General features: G+C 45.6%; 1 protein-coding gene across 2 annotated transcripts in view; it reads right to left on the reverse strand.

Annotated features, from left to right (window-relative positions):
* Positions 1-27,786, reverse strand: part of DPYSL3 (dihydropyrimidinase like 3) — a 75,056-nt gene that overhangs the window by 5,143 nt on the left and 42,127 nt on the right. For both annotated transcript variants that reach the window (XM_034778560.1, XM_034778561.1), the window contains exons 2-9: positions 20,147-20,235; positions 18,039-18,223; positions 14,624-14,788; positions 13,520-13,581; positions 12,829-12,909; positions 8,300-8,368; positions 3,684-3,804; positions 1,596-1,752 (exon numbers count right to left, since the gene is read on the reverse strand). In XM_034778560.1, the coding sequence (XP_034634451.1) occupies positions 1,596-1,752; positions 3,684-3,804; positions 8,300-8,368; positions 12,829-12,909; positions 13,520-13,581; positions 14,624-14,788; positions 18,039-18,223; positions 20,147-20,235 (929 nt within the window). The remainder of the gene's footprint in view (positions 1-1,595; positions 1,753-3,683; positions 3,805-8,299; positions 8,369-12,828; positions 12,910-13,519; positions 13,582-14,623; positions 14,789-18,038; positions 18,224-20,146; positions 20,236-27,786) is intronic.

The raw sequence follows: 27,786 nt of genomic DNA on the forward strand, positions 1-27,786 counted from the left end.
CTTCCTGGCTGCTGGGTATTCAGGGAGCAGAGAGGATGCAGGATAATTATGAAGTCATCCTGGTGGGGTGGGGGAGGAGGTGGGAGGAAACAATCCTCAAAGCCATGTCTAATGATAAGGAGGAAAAGTACAGGGATTGCTGGGTTTCCAGATGGACTGGGCGTGAATCTGAAAAGCACAGAGACACAAATACGCTGAGCCTTGTGCCCTTGGTCTGGGCCTAGGAACCTCAGTTCTAATCCACTGATAATCTCTATCTCCCCTTCACAATTGCTGCCATATGTCTGACCTACTACCCAGACCAAAACCCAACCAGACGACAAAACAGGCTTCCTAATTGCCATCAGCTTTGTACCAGGACAAGAAAACAAGCCAAAGAGACCAGCTGGGATCAGAGAAGAGATTCCTTTGATCTCTGGTTGGAGAATCTCACAGAAGAATATAAGGGGCTGCACATAGGAGGAAATCAGTGCAGTTTGGGAGAGGCACATGTGGGTCCCAAAGCTTTTCATACTTTTCTCCTTTTGGTCAGAGGCAGGTAAATGTGGTGCTCTTGTGAAGGGAGGGGTTGAGAAGTCTATGCAATGGGCTCTGCACACTTTCCCACAACCCACTCAGCTAATGCACCTTAAATATTGATCTGCAGCTATTTCATTTCTGGGACCTCAACGCAGCTCTGCCAGTGCACCTCAGTGCTGATCTTGGGCACATCCTGTTAACCCAGTCTTGGAGCTGCCCAGGCAGCATGACGTGGCCACTTCCGCTCCTGAACTGCGGCAGCACCCCATTATTCCAGACATACCCCTCTACACAATGCTAGCAAGCAACTCAATCCTGGCCTGCAGTCTCCTGTTAACCCAGTTTTGTGGCAGCACACAACTCTATCTACACACCTCATTCCTGTTCTGCAGCTGCTGCTTATCCAGTCCAAGGTTTTTCTTCAGTTAACACAGGAATCAATACCATTGCTTTGAATGGTAAATATCGTCCACCGGCTAGCAAGGACCAGCCACCATGTATATAGTTAAATGTACAAACACTGAGGTAAAGCCTTTAACTTCCTACATGATGGACAGATCTGGGCAGCAAATGAACAGTGTATGTGGGCACCATCCTTCACGTATAGTGTAAAGTGTTCTTTACAACAGGGTCCATGTAAAAACAAGGGGACTCGGATCGTTATTATTTGCTCAGTATTTCCAACATGGCAGAGCAGGAGTTGGAGAATCCAGCAGTTCATTCTGCATCCTGCAAGGTAAGCCTTTCTCTTTTACTCTTAGAATTGTTAATCCCCTGGATCCAGATACCCCAGAACTTTGGGGCGTTTCAAATATCAACCCTGGTTTTGCAAGGTTTTTGCAGCTTACAACCCAACAAATAGTCCAGTGCTTCCACTCTTCCTGCTGAGCCTCGCTGCTGAGTCCACAGCCCCCTGGGTCACTGACCCATCCAGAGTCAAGGTCCCCCCACACAACCCCAGATCCACAGCAGTCTCAGGTTCCAGAGAGGGAACTGCCCTGGTACAGTCCCAGCAATTTCTTCAGTGCAATTCTTGTGGGGAAAAGAGAGGTTTTCTCCCACTGCAAATCACCTACCTGGCCAGTAAGGAGTTGATGTAGTCGGGGGTTGTTGGGTCTGGACTCAAAGGTGGAGAGGTCACAAACGCAGCAGCCTTGGCCCAATTCTTGCTCCAATAGTGTGTCCCATCCGTGCCAAGACTGGCTGTGATAGGCTCACCAAACACCACATTCCCTGTAGAGAAGAGATACGGATGGATCTCAGTGTGTTTTAGCTGAGCACGGGGGCATTCTCATTTCCCCAGTGTTTATGGAATTGGACCTTCAGTGGTATATCTATTTTGATTTAGGATATTGGCTTGTGTGGATCAGATTGGGTGTGACTCCAAGTGGGAACGTATGGGGGCAGGGAGAACAAGCAGTGTCCAGTCTTTGCCTGTGGCACAGGTTCCAGGCATGATCCTGGTCCTGCCACTCAAGGACCTGGGGTCTCAAGTTTCTGGGGTGAAACTCCAGTGGGGTCATTGAGGGGAAAGGAAAGAACTCTGGGGGTGAGCGATGCCGAGAACACCCACTGAGACAGCACAGATCACGCTACTGAGGATTATTGAGTCCCAGCTTCGTCTGCGTTTTTTCAGCTGTTTGAAGCAGAGGCTGCATTTTCCCCTCATTTGTATCGAACACACTGGCACCACTCAGCGAGTAACAGCACAAGTATAGGAATCCAGCTTGCCAGATGCGTTCCCTTTGTGCCTGTTGCCTTCATATCTAGCCCCAAGAACAACAGCCACACGGCTACCAGAGTGATTGGCACCCTAGAAATACCTGACAGGAGTCAGGAATCCCACTGGCTGGCAGCAGGGTGCTCTGTCCAGAACCAATCTCGCAATGCAAGCTTCCAACCTGAGTCAAATACACACCGTGCAGTTTGACACACCGGATGAAGGGTCAGACCTCTTAGGGTCTGTTCAGTTTCATCTGCCTCAAGTTCTCTCTCTCCCACTCCTCCGTCTCTGCACATTTCAGACAGGTAAATATTTACTGAACACCATCAAAGCTCTGGCCACCTCTGCACTCCGCAGATTCAGTTTCGTCACACTGATAACCTCTCTAAACCTGTGTAAAGGCCCCAGACTGCTCAGACACATGGAGATCTGTCTGCTAGCGTGAGGGGTTGGCTCAAGCGAGCCAAGATTTTCAAGTGTGTGTGTCTGTGGGTCTCTCTCTATTCCCTGTCAAAGGCAGTGGTGAGGAAGGAGATGTGGGTGCCGGACTTGGACATACAGAAGGACAATAGGTTTGACAGACATTTTATTTAACATCTCTAGGGAAAACCAGGGAATGGTGAGGTAACTAATGCATGGGTGTATACACCCGTGTGCGGTGCGGGGAGTCACCTCTATCTGCCAGGAGCATCCAGCCTGCCAGACGGGGCTCCCCACACATCTAAAAGGCCTGATACCTCAATACAGACACCCACTGAAAGCGCCGGCACATCAAAAGGCAGGCAGGGGATATTTTTAGCAACGCAAATCACTTGCACATGGACGATACGCCTCTGCTTGGCAGAGAGAGCGTTTTATGGTCGGAGATAAACTCTGGTATTTAAACCAAACCCTCCATCCCTGATGTGCTAGCAGCTGGCACGCAACCAGAGTCAGCTCCAGATGGGCCTGGTACAAAGGGCCACGCATCAAACTAGCCCCATATTAGCCAGAAAACGATGCAAGCCAGAGATCAACCCCATGATGGATTTCAAGTTCTGAGTCAAACTTGGTTTCTCACTCATATGCACACTCTACAGAAGCAGCTGGCCAGCTAAGTGCACAGAGACCATGGTGAGGGGCCTGGTTCAAGACCATGGGCAGGCTGGATGTAAGTAAGCAGGGATGCAGACAATTTTTTTCTATCCCAATTGTTTCCTGCTAAACCCAGTTTCACGTAAGGGGCACGAGGACTCCAGGATACCCATACTTAACAAGTCATGAAAAACCTCACAGTGGCTGGGTGACACTTCGGGAAGTAGAGGCATTAATTTAAATTAGCTCAAGGGACATGTCTCCTTGGTAGCACCAAACAGAAAGACACAGAGGCCCTCTGCAGAAGGTGTTCCAGCAACACACACTCAGGGGGCAAGGAGGGTGATCTGAGACAGCAGCCACTCACCTTTTTTCCTGGCTTGCGAGATGATGTCAGCAGCACTCTTGCTCATCACTTTGGTCACATACAGAGGGCAGTTGGTCTGGCTAGCAATGGTGATGGCGCGGAAGACGGCTTCTGCCTCCAGCTGGAACACAGCAGCGACACAAAGGTTGCAAATAACACACAAGGAGGAGGAGTCACCAACCACGCCACGATGTGGTGAATCCCACCATGCTGTGTCATTTCACTGATCACGGGTGCCCTCTCTCTTAACCTCACCATGAGACCATCCCTCTCCCACTGGGTTTCAACAGGAAATTCCAAGGTCTTCATATAATGGGGACAACTGCCTATGAAGATGACCAATTCTGTATCATTGTTTCCTTGTGCTCCCCGGTTGGTCACTCTGTATCCACCTTCTGTCTTTTATCTCATACGCAAAGCGTAAGATCTTTGGGATACTGACCGTCTTTTTTGTTCTGTGTTTGTACTGCACCTAACACAACGGGGCCCCGGTCCACAACCGTACTCCTACTACCACAATGCAAATGATAAATAACAACAAGATCAGAATGAGATAGATCATTTGGGGCTGAAGTCTTGTAAAAAAAGCTTGACAGAGCTGAGTGCTACGGAATCAAATGCCCAGCCCGGAGTCATAAACCCCAGCTTGCGCTTAATCTAGATCCAGATCTTTTGCTGCTACAAATTCACCAGCTTCTCAGCCTTTAATAATATTTAGCACTTATTAGGGTGTTTCTTATCCATATAGCTGAAAGAGATTCCTGTAGGGAGTAAGCATCATTATCCTCCTTTTCCAAAAGTGGAAACTGAAGCAGAGACGGGTTAGCTGACATGCTCAAGGTCATACAGCAAATCAGCAGCAGGATGATGGTTCCTGGCTTCCAGTTCAGTTCCCTCTCCGCAGGGCTGAGTTGCTACCACAGGCTTCACCATGCATTTATTTTAATATTGAAGCTTGGCTGTCTGTGCGGGCAATTCGCAGCTGGTTATTTTGCAGGTAGTTCGGCCCCTGTCCGAGTCTGTCTGTGCTGCTACTCTGCTATTGGGGGTCTGTGCTATTACTCTGCCACTTCAGCCTCCAAGATGATCAGCCCTGGACTTTTATATCTTGTTTGCTGTTGTAACAGGGTGAATTTTCAGTACTTCGGCGTGAGGGATCTCTTTGAAGAATTACATCATCCCCCGTTCAGCCTGACTTCATTCCAAAAAGCCTTCCAAGACCGTTGTCAACAGTTTGGCTTAAGGCTTCAGTATTAAAAAAAATTTACAGAAAAGGAAACTCCAAACCTTCAAAAGGCAGGGAACCAATAAGCATATAATGCAAATTCCCCTGGGGAACTAGAGGCTGCCTTCTGCAGCCAGCACTTCTTGCTGAAACACCCATTTATGCAAACCTGATTTTTCCCACAACTGGAAAACTGAGCAATGCACACAAACCTGTTAGGCTATTGTCCTGATGGTTACTGGATTCAACAAAAATGTTTCATCTAGATGCTAAAATGGTTCTTGGGGGCACAGAATGAAAAATGTGCGGAAGAAAATATTATACAGTATACAAGCTTCTAAGTGTGTGTAAGTCCGTATGCAATACTCTTAACATTGGATATTGCAAACCACTGGGATGACATTTTGGAGCAGTTCACTTGCAGTATCAAATGATCACTGACAGGACACCCTTACATTTCAACCCCATTCCCCTCACTAGTGATTATGGTGAACATGCCACACACACAGCTTGTCGCACTCTAGATTGACCCTTCAAACTGCAATGACACAGGACAAGTAACACACTAATGTTTTGTCATCCACAGGTTGACTCTTCAACATACAAGTTTTGTTGAATGTTATTTGCTCTCAGCCTAGTATTCTAGCTCCAAGGAGTCCCCCATTTAATTATTCCTAGGAGCAATGGTTCCAGAACAGTAGGATGCCTTCACAGACCATAGCCACAAACAATGGGTCTAGAGCACTTGAAGTGGGTATTATGGGTCAGACGGCAAAGGATATTTGTTCTGAGAACCCTTGTGTCTATTTTTATTTCCAGCCTAACAAATGCTTACTAGCTGGTCATGAGGTTGTACTTCTGCATGTAACATGTTTGCAGGTGCTAAATAGAGCTCTAAGAGCAGAGATACCTGAAACCCTGTCACAGAGGAGCTGTGCTTGCAAACAAGTATAACTTGGTCTGCAGATATATTTTCTAGGTACACAATCAGCTTCATCTTCCCCTCCATCTTGCAAAATGATACTAAGGGTGCTATTTCTGCTCCTGTGTCATCTGGCTATAAGATTGGATGTGCTCTGAACATCCATTGGGTTATGCTAGCCTCAGCCACGTACTCAACCCTTCCCCAGTGGGTCTGGATGCATGAAGTATTTCCGTGCATTTGTTCCCATGATGAAGACAGCAAGGGAAAGACCTTGAGAACTAAACCTTCAAAGCAGCGAGGTCAGGAATATTTAGCTTCATGATTCCCATTTAGGTCAAGGGGAGCCATGCAGTTAAACCCCTGGCACACCAGATACCCATTGGTACTGTTTTTTTTTTTAAATGGCTTACTCAGTTCTAACTGTATCCCTCATTCTCCCCAAAACCTCCCAATTTTTGCAGGATTCTATAGTGTTAACCACCCCACTCAATTCCTAAGAGACACCAAGGTGGCACATGTGCCATATGGCTGCAAACATTCAGGACCAGACAGGCTATGCTGAGTGAGTTCAGGCCACTGGACTCCATTTGTGGTAAGTGTGTAATGCCTCACAGACAGCTCCGTGACAGAAAGGATGCGATTGTCCGTGTGGCTCTGTGCCACTGAAACAGCGGAGGCACCTGAGAAACACATATCACGTGGACATTGGAGAGCAAGTAGCCTGGGCTTCCAAACTTTGTGGATTTGGGGGGCGGAAATAGAAAGCATAGGCAGTGTACAACAATATGATTTTCAGCTCATAGTGGCAATTAGGTCACAGGCAATAGATGAGAACTTCCTCCAAACAATTGGGAGACATGTTAGCATTTAGAATTCAGTGGCCAATCTTTCCCTCCCGATTAAAGTGTAATTATAGTAATTAAAGTGATGGTGCACAAATGGCAGCTCATTACTCCACATCTCTGCTCCCTGTAGGGATCCAAATCTCACTTGAAAAACGAGTTTGCACTCCTTAGTGCTGCACACCCTGTACAGCTGTGCTGGGGTTACTTGTAGCCAGGGGGATTCTTTACTGCGTCATGCAGCCCTTCCACTTCCATTCACTCTATGTTCTGGCTGGGGAATCTTTGTGCCTGGCAAGGATGGAGGAGGCAGGAAGAACCCTAACTGACTTTCAGGTCCCAGGTTGAGTTTGATGAGCCAGCAATTTGTTCTGTGTTGGTATAATGCCTAGCACAATGGGGTCATCATTCAGGGGGACAAATAGTAAATAATAATTAAGTAGGAAAAAAAGTATGAATTGCTGAACCAATGAGCTCTGGAGCCAGTCGGATGGAATGTGGCGCCTCTCAGTGCTATTTTTAGAGTCATTTTTCCAGCCAATCACTCTTCTAGAACAAAACATTCCACAACCCTTAACCAGCCTTGGACAATGAAAACCTCAACATTTGCCTTCTGATAACAAATAATGGACCAGATCCCCAGATGGTGTACATCAGCCTGGCTCCACTGAAGTCAATGCAACCATGTCAATTTACACCAGCTGAGGATCTGTTCCAGTAGAGTTAATATTGGGTCTTTTTTTCTAGAGGAGACATTTTAATGTCCCACATCTCAAAGAGAATAAACTATATATTATATGAACCTCGTCGGTATACCATTCATTTAAGCAGATTTATTTTATTTCTGATCGTAAGTCTGAAGTACAAATCTTCACATCTACTCCCCTCTCCTCCCTGTGACTATAGCAGATTTCAGTTATGTTTTCTCTCTCTTGCTTCCATGTGTTGTAGAAAGTTTAAAACAGTTCTGAGCACACAGCTACCACAATCTGACATTTATAAAATAATCTAAAATTAGACTGACCTCAGATTAATGGGCAAATAAAAAGAGTAGACATAATCCAGTTAAATGTCTTGACAGCAATTCACAATCGGGAAATCCCCCATTCCCACCACGGGAGGCTTTGTGTGTCTTATTTTAACACATTCTAGACCGTAAGTAGAGATTAGATGAGGGAGAAGCTGAAGGTACAGTCCACACTATTTTCCTTTACAATATGAATGCACTTTGAGAGTCAATGGATGATGCCCTTTTTTTAAAGGTACTCTCATTTTCAGTGCACTGATTCTCTGATCTCAGGCTTCTTTCACCACTGGAATCACCTACCAAATGTGAATGCATCAGAAATAGCATTAACTGCAGCCTGACAGCACTGATTTCCTATGGCTGCTGCATTACAGGAAGACCCGTGGACTCCTATCTATGCTAGGAAACGGAATCATTATTGAACATGGTTTATCACCAAAGGCCCCTCCCCTGAACTGATGATGGTTGAACTGCCAGTATAGATAAAATAGAACTGTTAGACACCAGTATGCTAAGTATGGCTGAAACCTTGTGGGGAAAGCGCCTCAGTGTAACAAGGATGGTGCACTGTTTATCTTTTTTTCATTTGTCTTTTACCTCCTCTGGTCTACTCAGCACGTGGCCCTCTGGGCCAGTTATTCCCATCTCCAGCATCCTGGTTTGTTCCTAGAAGAATGAAAAGACACAGGGAAGTTTAGAGACTCTGAATTTGATCTGACAGTTATGTCAAAAAACAAATGCCATCTTACTCAGCATTTTGTAAGGATTTAGATTATCAAGTAGCACAGCAGATCTCTGTGGATTTGCTGCAGGTGGTTCACAAGACTACCAAGACACACAGAGAATACAATGGGGAAGATAGGTAAATACATAGGTTGAGAGTAAGATAATCTTCCTTTGAAGTGATAATTCAGAATAAACAGGTCTGATATAATTGTAGCACAGGTGAAAAATAACAAATACAATTCCGCGGAATGCATGTCTCTAATTTACTCTGCCTTTGCTATTCCCAAAGACATCCAAGCACTACTGAGGAAGAGATCAGGAAAACTAAAAGAAATCCATTGTAGGCCAAATTCTCTTCTCAGTCACATCCGTGCAGCAAAATTAACATCAATACAGTTCACGGGTGTCAATGAGAGCAGAATCTGGCCCTATATGAAAATGTTTTTAAATGTGTGGTTGCTTTCCCCCCACCACACAATCGGCAACACATTTTACTGCTATAATGAGGGACCACAACCACATACAGTACAATCGGACAGGCATGTACATGAATTTAATGGTATGCCTGACCCTTGGCATTCAGAAATTGTTCAGCTCAGTGGAAGATCGATCCTAACTGACATCCTTATCAGTGTGTTATCATCAGCCCACAGGGGGCTTGCAATCTGTTACATGGGGAAAACAGAGCTTGGGAGAGGCTTCCCCATACCCTTTACCTGGCTTCCAATCTGTCAGTGATGAATGGGTCAGGCATTCTGAATGCAAATGTTACTGCAATGTGCAAATCTGTTGCATTTTGAAATATTATCCTGTAAGTATCTTTCAGCTTTTAAGCTCTTTGGGGCACTGATTGTCCTAATTTTTGTGTCTAACAGAGCACTGAGCATGCTGTTGGCACTAAAAAAAAAAAAAAAATCACATCTAGATGTATAGTGAAGGTGGGATTCCAGAAGTGACAGTTAATATCTATACAACATTTGAAGAGGTAAATTGCCATATATATAATTGCCATGCATTTTTGCCTCCTACACCTACCTTCTCAGCCACAACACAAAGACCTGACAAAATAATGACTCAACAATGTTCTTTTCATTTCTCAATCTTCACCAACAACAAGGACCATATTCCACATCCCCCTGTTTCAGTTTCCACTGCTTGGTGCATCCCCCTTACTCTGCTCTATTTACCCCCTCTCCTCTCTCTTATGTGGATCAAACTCATACGAAACACGGGTGACCTTAGGACAATGGAGAGAAAATAGATCATGACCCAGAATAGAGGGGCTGGGGTTGGGGAAAGTCCCCTAACCTTCCTCCTAGGAACAGAAGCAGGATCACTGACCAGCATCCTCACTTTTACAGCCTAATCTAATCCCATTCTGGATCAGTCACCAGTTTGTGACATTTTGTATCAATTAGCTTGGAAGGCAGAAGTAATTTTCAAGGCTGCACAGCACCAGTAAACCTTGCACACAGCTTTGGGTGGTTAGGGTGGGACTGAAGTAGCAAGAACTCCTAGTCAACCCTGGTTCTTTGATCTCTCCATTTTCATATGAAAACAGACATTGACTAACTTTGGGGATCTTTAAATTGATTCTTGCAGTCTGCAGGGTTCTTCAGAGTTTAGTTTGGAGACTTTACTCCTAAATCCACCCCCTCCAAAGAAAGGAGAAAGAAGAAACTGAGGATGTGCTACAGAGTAAAACTGAGCAAATTTGTCCCTGGTTCTTCAAAATCACAGAGGTACTATTCTCTGTATCCCCAATATCAACTACAAGGCACTATAATAGTGCAATCCATCCATTTCAGATCAAAACAATATTTTCCCTATTACATATCCCATGAATTCAGCTCCATAAGATGATTGCTTCCTTGTATTGGGCAGAAATTCCCCCTTCCCCTATGGCTCTGGTATTCTGCACATCATATTATAGCACAACTGGCCTTGCACATTGTGAGGGTCTTTTCCTTCTGCTGCAGCTTTCAGCATTGGCTGCTGTTAGAGTGAACATACTGGACTCATTGGACTGTTCTGTTCCATTAGGATAATTTCTGATTCACTGCGCATCAATTTCTCTAACAGTGAACGGAAATGTCTTCTACTGACTCCTGGGTTTAGCAAGGAAGATAAATTAGTTTTGTTTCTACATAAGAGTGACATGCACAGGGTATTGTGTACCTTTATTTCTGCTCTTAAGCAATAACAGAGCCCACTTCAACCCAAGAGAAGTCAATATAAAACACGAGAAGTTTATCCAGTTGGAAAATATTAATCTGTTCCTGATAGGGGTTTGCTTTTCTATTGCTGGCTACAGCATGTCTGGAAAAATCAAACAACCTCCACCCAACACTCTAGCACAAAGGAGTCTATAGAGAGGAAAGCAGCTTCCATATAGGACGAGCCCAGGTAGAAGCCATTTTCCCAGACATGTTTGGTTCCAATGAAGAAGCCATATAATATTCTAAAAGCAGCAGACTCTGGGAAGCATGGCCAGCAAATTCCCTTCCTAGTGCCACCCGGCTTTCTTCCTCAGGAGCAAAGGTACCAAAGCATTTCTGAGAAACTGTCTCACTTCTTTTAATGAGAGGAGGAGGCAGACTACAGTCCAGGGTATCAAATTACACAGAGCAAATGAATAAATTCTCTGCAGCATTAGCCCCAGTGCTGCTGCAAAAGAGGCTGGGGAATGGTGATTTTGCATCATCCACCACCGGGGTGACAGGCTGGTACCCACTGATAACACAGCTTCAGAGATAACACTATTTGGAAAACCTTCATGTTACGATACTACCAAGCTTCCTGGGTCTAAATCTGAAGATATGTTTGGAGGCATGGGAGGAATAACATCAGTTTCCAAAGTGCATGAGAATAAAAAGTAAAAAAACCCCCACAAAAGCACATAAATTGGCTGGTGCCATGGTATCTTATGAGGAATCACACTGTAATCAGATAGGAATGACTGTACTGTATCAAACCATTAGTCCATTCCTCCTACAGAGGCCAACACATATCACTTCAGGAGAAGATAAACCTTCCATAATGCACCCTGCCAATTGGGCAATTCTATACAGGGGGAAACACCCCCCCCCTTCCCCATAGCACAAGATTTCATTATCCCACCTCTATCAGTACCTTAATTTACATAGCTGCAAAAGTTTTTAACAGTCAAATAATTATCCAGTCCTCTTTTTAAACCCAGCTATTTCATTTTGCTTGGTAAGTTCCCCTGACTGCAAGTCTACATTGCATAAGGAAGCAATTCCTTTAGCTAGTTTTAAAAATACTGCCCACTAATTTCAACAAGTATTCCAGCCAATGTTTAACCAAAAAAAAATTCTTATTCCAAGCATGAAATGCTGCAAAATTTTGTCATAAAATGGCACTGACAGGCCAAAATTAAAAACAAAACAAAACCCATTTAAAAACAAACAAAAACTCATCTATTGTAGAAGTTATTGCTTCAGATTAAGTGAAAAAAATAATGCAAATATCTCACTTTTCACGGTTTAATTTCATTCAGTTTGAACAACAAAAATTGATTAGTTAGTTTGTAGGGCTGGACTGCCAACATAGCAGGGAAATGGCTATTTGTTAAGAAAATTATTACCAGGGGAATTTTCATGGAAACACTCTCATTGTTCTTCAGTTTTATAGTACAATGATGGATGGATTTTTTATTTTTTTTATTTTATTTTTTTTTTACAAAGCCTAAATGTTCAGCTGTGTCCAACATGGCAGTCTCCCTTATGTAATATATATATCCTAGACCAGGGGTTCTCAAACTGGGGGTCAGGACCCCTCAGGGGGTTGCGAGGTTATTACATGGGGGTTGCAAGCTGTCAGCCTCTACCCCAAACCCCGCTTTGCCTCCAGCATTTATAATGGTGTTACATATATAAAAAAGTATTTTTAATTTATAAGGGGGGGGCCGCACTCAGAGACTTGCTATGTTAAAGGGGTCACCAGTAAAAAAGTTGGAGAGCCACTGTCCTAGACAGTAATCTTTTTGGGTCATTTAGTACGTATTTGTACAGTCCCTAGCACAATGGGGCCCTGACTTGGTTGGTCTCTAGGAACCAGATTTACAAAGATATTTAGGAACCTAAAGACTCAGATAGGTATCTAGTGGGACTGACTTTCAATGGGCATTAGGCACCTAACCTGCTTAGGCACTTTTGCAAATCCAACTAGGCATCTCTCTGCATCTTTAGATGCTTAAATACATCTGAAAATCTGACCCTAGGTGCCCCATGTTATAATAATATAAAATATTAAATAACAATAATATATTCCAGAAGATGTCTGCACAGCTTCCATGCAGGATCTTTCCTCTAATGTACAGCATCAAAATCTGTCTATACCACACTTTTCAGCAGCAGTGTAGGTAGAATAGCATTTACCTGTTCAATGATATCCCCATTTTCGGCATGAACTTGAGCTATTGCACCTAGATCTCCCAGGCAGCTAAATATCTCATACAGCTGAAACAGAGTGAAAGAGGAAACATTATTACTACTCAACCATTTTCACTTGGTCTGTTTGACCTTTAAAAAGTTCCCACGCTGTATCTTTCAACCGAAATCTAGACAGGCCTTCAGGTAAGAACAATGGAGGGTTGGAGAGAAAGAATTTGGTGTCAGCACTACACAGACCTCATTCACAGTCAGAACAAGGCTTGGTGTGTGAACATGCCATGTCTCCCCTTTCAGAATGCCTCTCTGCCATCCATTGAAGCACTCAAAGATTTCACCAAACCTTTGGAACTTGTATCTACCACCTCTGCAGGTCCTCCCAGCCACATCATCACATCTTTAAAATGGAGGTGCAGTATGCAAAGACTATGCACCCCAGCAAGCTGCTGACAGCAAACTGAAACACTACATTTCGGGATTGATAGAAATAGACTCCAAGGGCCTCCGGATTAAAACCAACTGTGGCTGCAAGCCGCACTGTAAAATTTAGCAACCTGAATCATGATCATCCTTGCCCTGCTCTGATCACTCAGTACACTGCTTTGTTTCCAGCTACTGTTCTAACGAAATAAAAGGGGCCCAACAATGATTGCACACAAAGCAGTAATGTAGCTCTTACCTCTGTGTTTGACATCTGGTACAAATCCTTGTAGGCCATGTAAACCATGAAGGAGTTAACTCCTAGGTGGAGAAGAGGGAAAAAGAAGAAAGAGAAATGATTCCATTCCAGCTCTCTCCCCCTTATACATTCACAAGGCATGTGATAATTACACAGACCTAATGGAATGGGAACCTTTGGCAGTAGCTAGAGGTGAAGCAGACAGTTTTCTGGTTTTCTTCTTGTTTGTTTATTTTCAGGACATTCTAATTCTCCATCTACGGCTACACAGGATCCCAAGAGATGTTAGAAAACAGGGGATAGCAGAAGGCAGTTCTCCAAAACTATATCTGCCACTCATTTTAGCACCGTCTAAAAAGGTCTAATAAAGATGGTGGAGGGAGCGTGCTCAAAGCCACACAGAGGACACTGGTCTGGAAGGACATACGCAGAATGTGCATGAGACAGCAGACTGACGGATGCATGCACAGCTGACTTCCCCACTGACTAGCATAAGCATAGATGCTGTTATTGTACCTTCATGTTGGGACTTACAGTGGAAATTCTGTGCTTAAGTCATTTAAGGGCGAGATTTTCAAAAGCACGTGAGTGTCTCAGGCCCTTTGTGAGACCTACTCAAAAAACCCAACGACTCTGATGTGTTGTAGTGACGCATGGACTGTGATCTGAGGATCTCATGGTGCTTTATAAATATAAATGAAATAACTTTCATAACTTCTCTCCCCATGTGAAGTATTATCTCCCTATTTTACAGATGTGAAAAACCGAGAAACAGAGCCTTGCCTAAACTCAGAGTGAATCGGTTACAAATCATGGACAGAACCCAGGAGTCCTGAATCTCAGTTCTTTAATCACACTTCATGCTCTTTCCTATGCCACACACACAATGGCCCAGATCCTCAAAGATATTAGGCATCTAATTTTCATTGACTTCAATGAGCATTAGGCGCCTAAACAACTTTGCGGATCTGGGCCTATGTGCTAACTGAGTCACTAGAGCTGAGGGTGATGGGAGCATTCACTGGAAAAAAGGAGATTAGGGTAAAGAGACTTGAGGAATAAAGGGCAAAGGCAAGGAGGCCCTCCCCCCATCTCTCCACAAACCTTTTTCTTTGATAAGCATCTGTACTTCCTGTTTGACACTGTCGTTCCAGTGGGTGATGTCCACATGCAGGGAATAGTCACAGCAGGTCTTCCCATCGGCCCACTCTCGCCACTTCTCATACGCTTCTGTCAGGCTGGCCTCTGGCTCAGGGATCACATGGTCAACTGGATGTGACAAGAGAGGCAAGCAGAACTGAGGGTGTGAAAGAAGGGCTCTTCCTCCCCACGCCATGTGCCCACCATCCCATTGGTTCCTCATGTGCTCAGCGACCCAGTGACTGCTGGCTTCTCACTGCATCCTTTACTGGGTGCTTCTTTTAATCTGCCTCAGGTCTCTGCTACCTTAGTGCCTTACTGCCCTCCCACATCCCAACCAGATTAAAACAAAATACCCTGATGGGTCCAAACTGCTCTCCCCAGCTCCCACACAGCACAGGGAGAAATGAAAACAGCAGGCAGGTCTTCAGACCTTCCCCCTCCATCATTTTCTCAGACACATCCGAAGTGCATTTATCAGACAGGAAATGCACTGAGCCTTGGCTTAACAGCTTTTGGCATCGCACCAAGAGCTTTTACAGGCTTCTGCTGAGAAATCAGCTGGAAGCACTAGGACCCTCCTCCATCCACACCCCTACTTCCACCCCATTAAAACTTAGTTTCCTGCTAAGACGCAGTCCTAATGCACCTTTTATTGCCCCTGACGTAATCTGCTGCGGCAGTCCATTTTACACAACAGATGCTGCGACGAAGACCATTATTCCAGTGGCCACCAGGGGAAGGAGAGCAGAAAGAAAACCCAAACTTTCAGCAGTTGGATCAATGATTTTTCTTACACCCTAAGAAGCTATTCAAAGCACAGACAGCTGTGACCGCTGCAGTAAAGCCCAAGTTATAAACCAGAGCACATCTATAGCATTCTTGAGGGCAAGAATCACGAATTCTGATTCCTTTTTCATTAGTGCTGTTTATTTCTTTGGACGGCATGGGATACTGGGGTTTCATTCTGTCCCTGTGCTTTAATTCATCTGGGCATGCTGCCCTATTGTGAAGAATATTGTGTTTGTTGTTGTTCTTTGTTAAGTTGCCCAGAGGCCCTGGCTGTGGGCACTGGAGCTGTGCAACCTCATGATGTGGATTTGGATGAACAACTCCTTAGGTTTTTACCCACCCCAGTCCCGTGACCCTCTCCTGAGTTTCAGTAGGTTTAAATGACCCTCACTTGAGTTCTGGGTTCAAATGAATTTACCTCCCTGATGTAAGTGAACCTCAATCAAAAGAGCACAAAAACAGGAGTAAGTGCTCATTCCACCTCCTGTTGGACTGAAATGATAACCCTACCCGTGTTTGCTCCAAGCTGGGCCAGGGATCACTCAGAAGATTCATGCACCATGGTGATCTTTCAAAAACACTGGGCTCAGTTGCAAGATGGTAACAAAACTTCAAAGCAGGAAGTTTCACCTGGTTTGGGGTTTTATTGCAGATTTCTTACCCAGCTACAGTAGGGCACCTAAATATTAACATGGCTAATATGTGACACTTAAGAGCAATCAGAATGAGGGTCAACAAAAATAAAACTCAGCATTTAGAATGTGTATTGTGGGCCAAATTCTGCTCTCAGCTACACAAATGCAATCTCACTGACTTTACTGGCGCTGCATACCCTGTAACACAGCAGAATTTAACCCCACATTCTTCAAAGCATTGCACACTCATCAATCCTCTAGGAGAGTTTGAGGCGCAATGTTAGGTGCTGTGGTTTATTGGTAATCTAGGGCAGAAGTGCTTCTGTGGCACTCAAGTGAGCCTCTTCTGAGCAAGGTAGGGTCGATGCACTAATAAGCCTCACATTTCAATACCCAAAGGCATATTTTGTCCATTGATTAAGGAAACTTATCTTCACAACCCTCCCCAATCAATTCTGATAGATTAAAAATACTACTACTGCTAAGATCTAGCAAACATTCTGATGACCCTGTCTGCTGGTAGCAAATGCTAGCGTTCAGGCTCGGTTCCACTTTCTATTCTAAACCCCTTTTTAATTGGAGATGTCAGCGAGACAGGCCAAGAGATGGGACTGCATGGCAAGAGACAATTTAGTCGTGGCGAGAGAGAGAGAGAGAGGTGTTTCTCCCTCTGTTGCAGACAATTTGTTGATCTTAGCTGCTCAGGTGTCAAGTTTTCTATTGGCATCTCCTAGTCCACCTAGATCAGGGGCAGGCAAACTTTTTGGCCTGAAGGCCGCATCAGGTTTCAGAAATTGTATGGAGGGCCGGTTAGAGGAGGCTATGCCTGGTCCCCGCCCCCTATCTGACACCCCCCCTGCTTCTCGCCTGCTGACGGCCCACCCCCTGGGACCCCTGCCCCATCCACCCCTCCTGCTCTCTGTCCCCTGACCACCCCCTGACCCGCCGCCCCTTACTGCCCCCCTCCGCTCCATCCAACCCCCCTCTTCCTTCCTACTGCCTCCCCGGGACCCCTGCTCCATCCACCCCCCTTCTCCCTGACCGCCCCTGGAACCCCTGCCCCCATTCAACCCCCGTGTTCCCCAGCCTCCGACCACCCCCACCCTATCCACACCACCAGCCCCTGACCACCCCCTGAACTCCCCTGCCCTCTATCCAACCCCCCTCCCCCGCTCCCTGCCCCCTTACCGCACTGCCTGATGCACCGGTGCCTGGCGGCGCTACAGCCACACCGCCCGGCTGGAGCCAGCCATGCACTGCGCAGCACAGAGACCGGATAAGGCTGGGCTCTGCAGCTGCGCTACCCCAGGAGCTCGCAGCCCCGCCACCCAGAGCATTGCGCCCACGGCGCAGTGAGCTGAGGCTGCGGGGGAGTGAAGACAGCGGGGGAGGGGCTGGGGGCTAGCCTCCTGGGCCAGGAGCTCAGGGGCCTGGCAGAATGGTCCCGCGGGCCTGATGTGGCCCGTGGGCCGTAGTTTGCCCACCTCTGACCTAGATCCTGCTACGGTTCTCCTTCTATTCAACCATTCTTTCCTATTTTCCTTGGGTCTCCCCCATATCTACTGATGCTCCCCATTACCCGTCTTTGACACCAGTCCTTTTTCCACAGCTACTGCTAGGGTCTCCTCCAGCTGCCGAACTCCTTTCCCCTATGCCCACATAGCTCTCACGCATTTCTCCCCAAATCCCATTCCAACAGCTGCCTTCTCCTAATTCATCCCTCACCCTTCTTTCTGCATAACAATAGCCCCTTTCCATTGTCACTCTCGCCCAAGCTTCTTCTGCCAAAAAAAACCCCAAACTCCAACCACAACACACACTCCTTCTCAGGAACTACGGAAGCCAAGACAGTAAACAAGCTAGTCTTTTGCAAGTATAGGATGCTGAATACAGCAAGCCCTTTTTAAAGCCTCTGTGGAGTCAACATGAAAGGAACTGCCCAATGGACTTACTGATCATGGTGGTTCCGCCAGCCAGGGCTGCTTTAGTTCCCTGGAAGAAGTCATCCACTGCGGTCATCCCCTTGTATGGCATCTGCAAGTGAGTGTGGACATCGATTCCTCCAGGGATCACCATCTTCCCGTTGGCTTCTATGGTTTTAACTCCTCCAGGGACGATTAGATTGTCTCCAATTTGCCTGATGAGATAGTAATCAGGATGGTGAGCCACACACATATGAAACTTGACTAGAACGTACTCCACCAATAACCTACCAAAGTAGGGAAAACCCCCTATCAGTACAAGACAGCAGTGGACTTGAGACAATCTAAACACAGAAGACAGCAAGAACCTAAACCAATGCGAACAAGCTCTGCAGAAACCACCACACAAGGAGTTCATTCAACAGGACCGCTTTAATGTATGAGTGACTGGGAAGGGCTAGAAAGAGTGAATGGTTTCAAAATCTCTAAATGCCAGCCCTGCCCCCAGTAATTATATTTACCTCCCCACCCCACCCCTTAAGGCTCAAGTCTGAGGCTTACTTCTTACGAAGAATGAGAACTCCTAAGAGCAATGATACAGTTGCTGGGCCAGCCCTGGGTTTGCAGGGTTTTGCCATTCCACTCACATCACAAGGTCCCTAAAGTAAACAAAGGCCGCTCTCACAGACATCGCTGGCTGCAGCTTTTGTGAACTCAAGTGTGGTTTTCAAGCCCAGTGTGTTCACCGTGCTTCTATGAAATTAGGGAAGATGCCTTCCCACTCAGGGAGATTTCCATTAGACCCTGTCCTTCTTGGAGAGGAAGGACACCTTTGCTAACTGCAGTACTGCATTGTGGGCAAGGCAGCTAAAATCCCAGTTCACTAAAAGTCTCCTCTAAAAACCCTCAACTATATACGTACCTAAAACCTAAAATGCTCCTTCACTTCTAATCCCTACAATCCTGGAACTCCGTATCCTATATCCACATGACATTCCCCTCCCTAGATGCACCCAAAGTATAAAATCCTCCTCCCCATGGGCACCTACCTCTCTTTTCTCCTATAAACTAGTGCACCTACACCTTAATATTCCCTTCTCTATAAGCCTCACATATGCATCTCAATGCCCTTTGCACATCGATTCCTGCACCCAAACCCATAGCCCCTGCCCCTATAAGTCCTATATTCACCAATCCTCTTCTCACTCTGCCCCTATAAACTTAGGATAAAAGACTGTCTGGCCTCATCAGAGAACTTTCAATCTCTTTGGTGTAACTGGAAGGGACGTAAAATAGGACTATATCCGTGCTCCCTGCATTTCAGTGTCAGCCAGCCTAGAACACCTCTCGCACACCAGTATTGAATATTCGGTGAACACTACTTCTTTCCATGACTCTTTTATGGCACCAAACCAGTGGTTAATAGGCTGCCTTTGTCTTCAGGCTTAAAACAGACATGCCTCTTAAAAATTATTTTCCTACTGCAGGTTTTAAAAATACATTTCCATCAAGGGAAAGGTGAATATTTTCTTTGTACCACAGGGCAAGGCATGTTTTTTTGGAAGTGTTTAAGTTCCCTTGCTATGAACTATCCTGGGACTTGCAATCCACCAAACTGGGATTTAGTCCCATTTCATATACTTTACACATTAGAACAATTTCAGCCTTTAAACAGTGGAGTCATTATTGTACTCCAGAACACACCCAGAAGCCAGATGAAAAGATGAGATTCACAGTTTTGCCTGAAATCTCTGAGAATTTTAAAGACGTAGCTTCTCAAAAGCACAGATCCATCCTCTTTAGCTCTAACAAATGGGATCTTGTATAATTAGGGAAAGTGTCGTTCTTGTGACATAATCCTGCTGGATACTGGACAAAACAGAAACTAAAAGATCATTCCTGTTCCCACTGCAGTTAGATATTATCTCAGCATACAACGGATACTGTGTCATAACTTATCAGTTTAACTGAATTTTATTCACCGAGAAAGGAGAAGGAATTCAGTGTCTCACCAGGTGGGCAAGCAAACTACAGACTCCACCCAACCTGGACTGGCATACAATAGCCCACAGACCCACAATTCCTGCAGTCAAGAGGTAAAAAGAGTAGATAAGATAATATGGGAATCCTGTACATACTTTATGAGACCATCCTCCATGTAAATGTCAGCATAGAACGACTGGTCATCATTGACTATTCTGCCTCCTTTAATAAGAAGACGATCACTCTGTGGATGGAGAAATAAAGCAGTTATGAGTGTTAGAAAATATATACTTGTTACACAAAGCACAGGTGTTTTTTCAATTGTTGAGAAAGAACTCAATGCTTCCTAAACATAGCATGCAAATGATAAATATGCATATACTTTCCATACCACATACCAATATCTAATGTGAATTCAGCAGCAGTGCTGAAGTATTGGACTGATCTAATGCCCAACAAAATCAATGGGAGTCTTTCCACTTAATTCACTGGGCTTTAGATCAGGCTCTGTGTCAATAATTGGCATAAAGTAATAAGAAACACATTACCATTTCTTTGGATATTTGTATATTATTAGACAAAGATTAGAAAGTTACCAAGATTGTGAAATAAACCCCAAAGCTCAAGGATGCAAGGTTTCTCCCTCCAGCATAATCAAGCTCACTTTTTTGTCCTTAGAGTGATATCTGGTATAGCTATTGCACAAGGGGAAAAAAAAATCACCCTTTCAAAAAGTTATACTTATCTCTAGTTTTTCCTTTTAATATATAACTAAAATTCAGTACTAGTGAAAGGTACAAGATAAGCTACAAGGTACACGCCCTGGATGTGGAAGTTCTGCACTATTTACAGTACCTATATAACAGATTCAGCATGGGCAACAGCACTGTCTTCTCCTCCCCACAGTGCCTCTGCAGAGGACAGAGGGGTAGCTCAGGCTAGGTCTACACTACCCGCCTGAATCGGCAGGTAGAAATCGACCTCTCGGGGATCGATTTATCGCGTCCCGTTGGGACGCGACAATCGATCCCCGAATCGACGCTCTTACTCCACCAGCGGAGGTGGGAGTAAGCGCCGTCGACAGAAAGCCGCAGAAGTCGATTTTGCCGCCGTCCTCACAGCGGGGTAAGTTGGCTGCGATACGTCGAATTCAGCTACGCTATTCACGTAGCTGAATTTGCGTATCTTAAATCGACTCCCCCCTGTAGTGTAGATGTAGCCGGAGTCTCCGTAACCCATTCAATCCTGGGTTTCTGTTAACACTTCAAGACTGCGGAGAAGCGCCAGCTGTGCTGGTGGTTTTTGTGATGTGGGTATGTGTGTCCAGTGGAAATGGGAATGGTGTCCACCACACCCATTTCACATTCCACATAAGTAGGGTGACCAGACATCCTGTTTTTAAAAGGGACAGTCCCATATTTAAGCCCTCCTGCTTTTTCTTTAAATGGGCAAATTGTCCCGTATTTTCTGTCTCTCCCTCCCTCCCCCCAATCAGTACTGGTGAGGCCTGCTGCTGGCCAGATCCCTGCTCGCCAGCCGCCCACCCACCAGCGGTGAATGGGGGTGGGAGGGTCCAGTGGCCGAAAATGGGTGTGGGTGTGCAAGGCTGGTGGCGGGGCAAAGATGCACCAGCTCTTGGCCAGCAGGGCTTCACCCCCATCCCATTTCTGGCCAGTGCTGGCTGTGCGCTGTGGTGGCTCGTGGGTGCAGGCAGGCATGTGACCCTGCATCCGTCCCTGTCCCCCTGGCATGTGTTGCCTCAGGAAGACATGGCGCCAGGTACCAGAAGAGGCAGGTCCGTCCCGGGGGCCCAGCTAGATAGGGAGGGTCGGGTAGGTCAGTCATCCCCCATCTGAGAGAGGTGTATGGGAGTGTGGGTGGAATGGGGGTGTCACCCCTCCCAATGTGAACCCTAAAGCCTTAAAGATAAGAAGGTAAATAAAAAGAATCTAACTATGCAGTATTTCTTTTTAACGGGGCTCAATACACTTGATGTTAATTTGAATGTTTGTACTGCATAGTTTTGATTGATTGCTGTTGAACTTGCTTGAATAAGTGTAATTTTACCAGGTGTCCCGTATTCAGCATTGGAAATATGGTCACCCTACATATAAACCTCCAAGCAGCCCTTCTGTGGCAATGATGTTTGGTCACTATATTGACTTAAACTGGATTTTAAAAAGTGACCTTGGAGGGGCAAGGCTGTGTTCCATTCCCCATCCACTGATTCATCAACACTACTGTTTCCTGTTACAAGTGGCATAAGACTTCTCTGAAGCTATATTGCATGTGTATCTACAGAATAGTCGAGGAGCATCCATGTTATAATCACTAAAGACCCATCAGAGTATTAATTTTGAGGTCATCGTGAACCACTGCACAGTTGAACAGATGTGTTCTGGGAATGAATTTATTTTAGAAGTCAGAAAATAAAAAAGTAGATTCACAAACACGAAGTCTGATAATGTGAACACATCGTTGTGCAAACAATGGAGACCTTAGGTCATCCAGGACATTTACCTTGATTAATTCACTCACAACTGAGGCTATATCTACACTACCGCGGTAAGTCAACCTACGCTATGCAACTCCAGCTACAGCTGGAGTTGACATACCTCAGGTCGAGTTACCGATGGGTCTACGGGAGAAAGTCTCCCGTCGACTTACCTTACTCTTCTCGTTGGGGGTAGAGTACAGGGATTGACTGGAGAGTGATCTGCTGTCAATCTGGGGGGTCTTCACTAGACCCGCTAAATCGACTGTTGGTGGATCGATCTCAGAGCGTCGATCTGGGCTGTAGCGTAGACCTGCCCTGAGCCTCATCTCTCCATAGGCTGGAAGTTTTCCCTTTCCCACAGTACAGAAACCAGGGGTCACCCGATAAAATGAATAGGCAGCAGGTTTAAAATAAACAAGAGGAAATACGATTTCACACAGCGCACAATTAACCTATGGAACTCATTGCCATGGGATGTTCTGATGGCCAAGATATAATTGGGTTCAACAAGAACTAGATAAGTTCATGGGGTACAGGTCCATCAATGGCTATTAGCCAAGATAGTCAGGGCAACCCTAAACCTCTGACTGCCAGAAACAGAGAGGGGAAGACAGGGGAGAATCTCCCCAAAATTTCCCTGGGCTGTGCACTGCCTCTGAAGCTCTGGTACTGGACACTGCCAGAGATAGGATACTGGGCCAGATGGACCACTGGTCTGACCCAGTATGGCAGCTCTTCCGCTCTTAAATACCATAATGAGACTGTAGCTATAGCAAAGCTGAGGTTGTTACTATACCAAAGCTGTAAATGAAAATCTAACATGTCACAGCATCAAAGTAACAGCTTTTGTGCCTCTGTATTCCAGTGTATATTGATGGAAGAACTGTGGCTATCATTTTAAGCAGCAAAATCCAGGTAAATAACAGTGTGAGTCAAGACTTAAGTTGGAAATCCTTGTCATTTCAGGGATCTGAATTAGGCCTTTTACAGCAAATTTCCCCAAGGCCTCCAAAATGGCTTCCCCAAGCGCATTTCCACATATATCCCTTTGGCTTTTACACACAAAAATGGTTGCGTGCACAAATTTTGGAAACACATTTGAGGCTCTTTTACAACATGGCTACATGTTATTTCCATATATATTAACACTGAATTCACTTTGCGTTATTTTAAATGCTACTTGAGAAAGGGGAAAAAAGACAAATGTATGAAACCACCAGAATTTTACATGGGACGGTGGTGGTTGTTCAATCAAGGTGGTAACAAGTCCAATGGCAGCACACGAGAGAGTTGGACTAAAACTATTGTGTTTGCTGGAACAGTTGGGATTCTCCCTGGAGAGTTAGCCAAGTCAATGGAAAGCGCAAAAGGTCGTCCTACTGTTTGTGGATTATTGACACAAGACCGGTCTGGCTAGTAATATATCTAGATGGTAAATATATGAGAAAAAAGCCTTTGGCATGGGCTAACTTGGCAGTTGTTTTAGCTCAAATGGAAGAGTCTTTGCCCATGGACACCGGCTTGTATAGCCAGTGGCCTACATTTCCACTTCCATCTGCACCTGAAAGGATACTGTCCATGTTGGCAATACAAGCTCATGTGACCTGACATTATACAAGGGTCCCTTTTGGCTTGGTGGCATTAGTTTTTTGTTCTGGGGAAGTACGTCCGCAACAGTAGTAAGGAAAGACCTTCGAAAAAACAAAATATTAATGGGTCGTACAGGAAGGGCAAGTAGCTCTCAAGACCACAAACCTCAAACGCTAATACTCTGGCCGACCTCTGACATTTGAGATAAGGATCAACCACCAACCTTAACTACTTACAGTTGAGTCTAACCAGCCCAGCTCCAGGGACAAGCAACATGGACAACTTCTAAAAGTCTTTTCTAGGGATGCCATACAAGATTTAGTCTTCTCAAAAGAAGATACATGGGATCTAAACAGTCCCCTTCAATCATCAGATTTTTTTTTTTAAACTAATCTCCGACCCTGGCAATGTTCTTATCTGCCCCATCACTGTTCAAAACCCATCCCCCCCTTACTGTAGTCTCAACTCCACCCAGTACCAACAGCAGCATCTTCCTCTATTTCCATTGGTAGGGAAGTAGCGTTTTAGTATCAGAGCCCCCCAACCAATACTGACTGAGGGTTCCATCTGCTCCCAGCAGCCACGGTCATTCTGAACACACACTCACAGCCCTTCCTTCTACAGCAAGTTCAGATTGTCCCCCCTATATCTCCCCACCCCCAAACTCTTCTTCAGTTAATGAGCTCTGGAAAGATCACCATAGTGATTGCAATTGGTAACCTAGCATAAAATGAGAGAAATATCCTCCTGGGGGTCTCTTCTGCATGCAACAGCCAAAGCACCTGAGAGCTGTTTGTTTGTACATTCTCAATCATGTGCAAACAAGACAAAGAAACAGGGTAGGGAAGGGGTTTTAATGAACAACACTCTGAACACTGACTGCACCTTGGCTCTGGGACCCAGAGAGAAAAGGCTTGGAAATTAGCCTAGGTTTTACCATGCAAAGGCTCTCCATTATTGTATTGCCTAAATCCTTAATTACCAGAAGCTGAAATAGCCTCACCCCTCTCTGCACCCCAAATATGCAGCATTAAAATAGGCCATGAACTCACATCCCACATGCAAAGTCAAACAGACAGAGACTGAAAGTGTACTGCTCCGCCCCACACCCCGCACCAAAGTGGCCTGGCAGAGAGACCTACAGCTTCCCCTGCTCCTTTTCACGGTTGACTTAAAGTTCAGACAGCAGAACTAGGCATTTTAAAAGGTTCACCGGCTAGAGGAAGAATTTTGGGAGCTGGGGTGTGGCTGCAGGTTATATAAATAGCTGTACAGGCTAGCCCAATGGGAGTGTCAAAAGGGTCTGAACAAAAGATGGAAATGCAGCCGCACTGAGAGGGCAAGCGATTGACTATATGACCTCTCTTCAACAGCAGAGGAGGTGGTTACAGCACTGGGCTGGAGTTAGGAGACCGGCTGTTACAGACTCTCTCTGCAACCTTGAGAAAGTCACAACCTGACTTGGTATGTCAGCATCCTCATCTGTATAGTGAGGATATTAAGGCTTCCCTCACCTCTGTAAACACTTAGAAATCTGGATACACCAACTAAATATTTAGTAACTGACACTAGTTTGGTGAATAGCATCAGGAAAGCCCAACATGGAGATTACTACTGTTGTTATAAACCAGTGGTCGGCAACGTTTGGCACGCAGCTTGCCAGGGTAAGCACCCTAGCGGGCTAGGCCAGTTATTTACCTGCTGACGCGGCAGGTTCGGCCGATCGCAGCCCCCACTGGCCACGCTTCGCCGTCCCGGGCCAATGGGGGCGGCGGGAAGTGGCACGGGCCGAGGGATGTGCTGGCCGCGGCTTCCCGCCACCCCCATTGGCCCGGGACGGCGAATCGCGGCCAGTGGGGGCCACGATCGGCCGAACCTGCCGCTTCAGCAGGTAAATAAACTAACCCGGCCCGCTAGGGTGCTTACCCTGGCGAGCTGCGTGCCGAACGTTGCTGACCCTTGATATAAACATACATTATCTAAATGTTTATTTCCCATCTCTGCTGAGTCCTGAGTTCCATGTTGCTGTTCTGCTTGTATTGCAGTCTGTACAGTCCTAGCAGTTAATGACTGGGTATAGTAACCAGTGGGAATGCAGAACTTCAACCTGATCTAATGGGTTCAGAATTTATACTAACTGCAGAAAAAATGAATGTCTATCCCTAGGGCCCCAAGGCTCTGGCAGATACTGGCATGGCAAGGAAATTCCCACCAAAAGCTATGCCTCCTACACTTCAGTCCCCACCAGCTTGGGGCGTAGGGATGCACATACTGCAGTGGAAGAGCGTACACCAGCCCTGGCACCTCTCACCTTAGGTAGGGAGTTTGGGAAGCCCCAGCTACTGCTCAGAATTGCTTGGCTAGAAGAAGTTCAGAGAATCTGGAATAACTAAAGCTATTAAAGAAATAAAATAGTTTTAAAAATTACTCATTTTAATTGCCAACAAAAACATGCAAAAATAAATAATCAACTGAAAAAAAAAAAATCTGGTCTCCTTCCTCCTGACCCCTCCAGGACAGTTCTCCCCTCCTTGCATACACTAGCAACTGGTCCACACGAACAAGCTAGGGTTGCCAATTTTGGTTGGACATATTTCTGGAGGTTTCATCACATGACAATCTTTAATTAAAGAAAATTAATCTTTAATTCCTGGAGATTCCAGGATAACCCTTGGAGGGCTGATAACACGTCAGCAAGCTGGGGTGTGAATCTATCCCATACTAGCCTGTCGCGGACTAACTGTCCATGGGCACCTTGCTGATGTGTGCTAACAGTTTGTTAAAGCGCTCTGATCTAGTCCTCTGAAAACAGGACTAGCTCAAAGTGCTCTAACAACCTGTAAACACATGTCAGCAGGATACACACAGAGGGTTAGACCATGGCAGGCTAGGTGCAGGGTAGATTCACACCTCACACCTTGCCACAAACTAGTCATTCATGTAGACAAGCCCTATGGTTTCTCTCCCTCCACTATCTGTTATGGCCTATTGTTCCTTTTTTTTTTTTTAATGTTCCAGATCTATTCTAGATCGCAGGAACATTCCTTCTTTACCTACTTGCCAAGCACACCCATGTACCTACCCAAATCAGCAACGAATGCTGGTGACTGTTTATATCCTGTCTAAAGCTGAATTTCCTAAATGACTGGACAAAAAAAATACTGATTGATCAGCATGTCTCTTCCAGACGCCACCACTTAATACATACACATCATGGTGCTGCTAAGATTTGTCGTAGCTGAGAGTATCACAGGCTCTGAGGTCCTGAATCTGCAGAGCTTACTTGGGCAAAACTCCCATGAAAGTAGTGAATGGGAGTTTTGCTGGAGTCTGATCCACAGGATAAATTCCCGCCCTAAGTGCTGTGGCTTGGACACGAGCGCACACAGAGCCTGAGCCCCAGTGAAGTCAATGGGAGTCTTTCGGCTGGCTTGTACGGGTTCAGTCCCATGAACGGAGAGCGTGCTGAGCACACAGAGCACAAGCCTGTGTATTGAACACACATGCTAACCATTGTTACACTTTGGTAGGGTTTTCTGAAGGATACTGAACCCTCATTTCAACAGCTGCTGTGGGCAAGTAGCTACTCTGTGCTCAGCACAGCATGCCTGGTAGCTCCCTATTGGAGCTGCAGAATGTCACTAATATAGGTTAAAAAAAAAAGCACAGCATGATATGGACCAGCTTCCTCTGGCCTGTAAACCAAAT

This window comes from Trachemys scripta, chromosome 8 (genome assembly GCF_013100865.1).
Source record: "Trachemys scripta elegans isolate TJP31775 chromosome 8, CAS_Tse_1.0, whole genome shotgun sequence".
Classification (NCBI taxonomy): Eukaryota; Metazoa; Chordata; order Testudines; family Emydidae; genus Trachemys; species Trachemys scripta.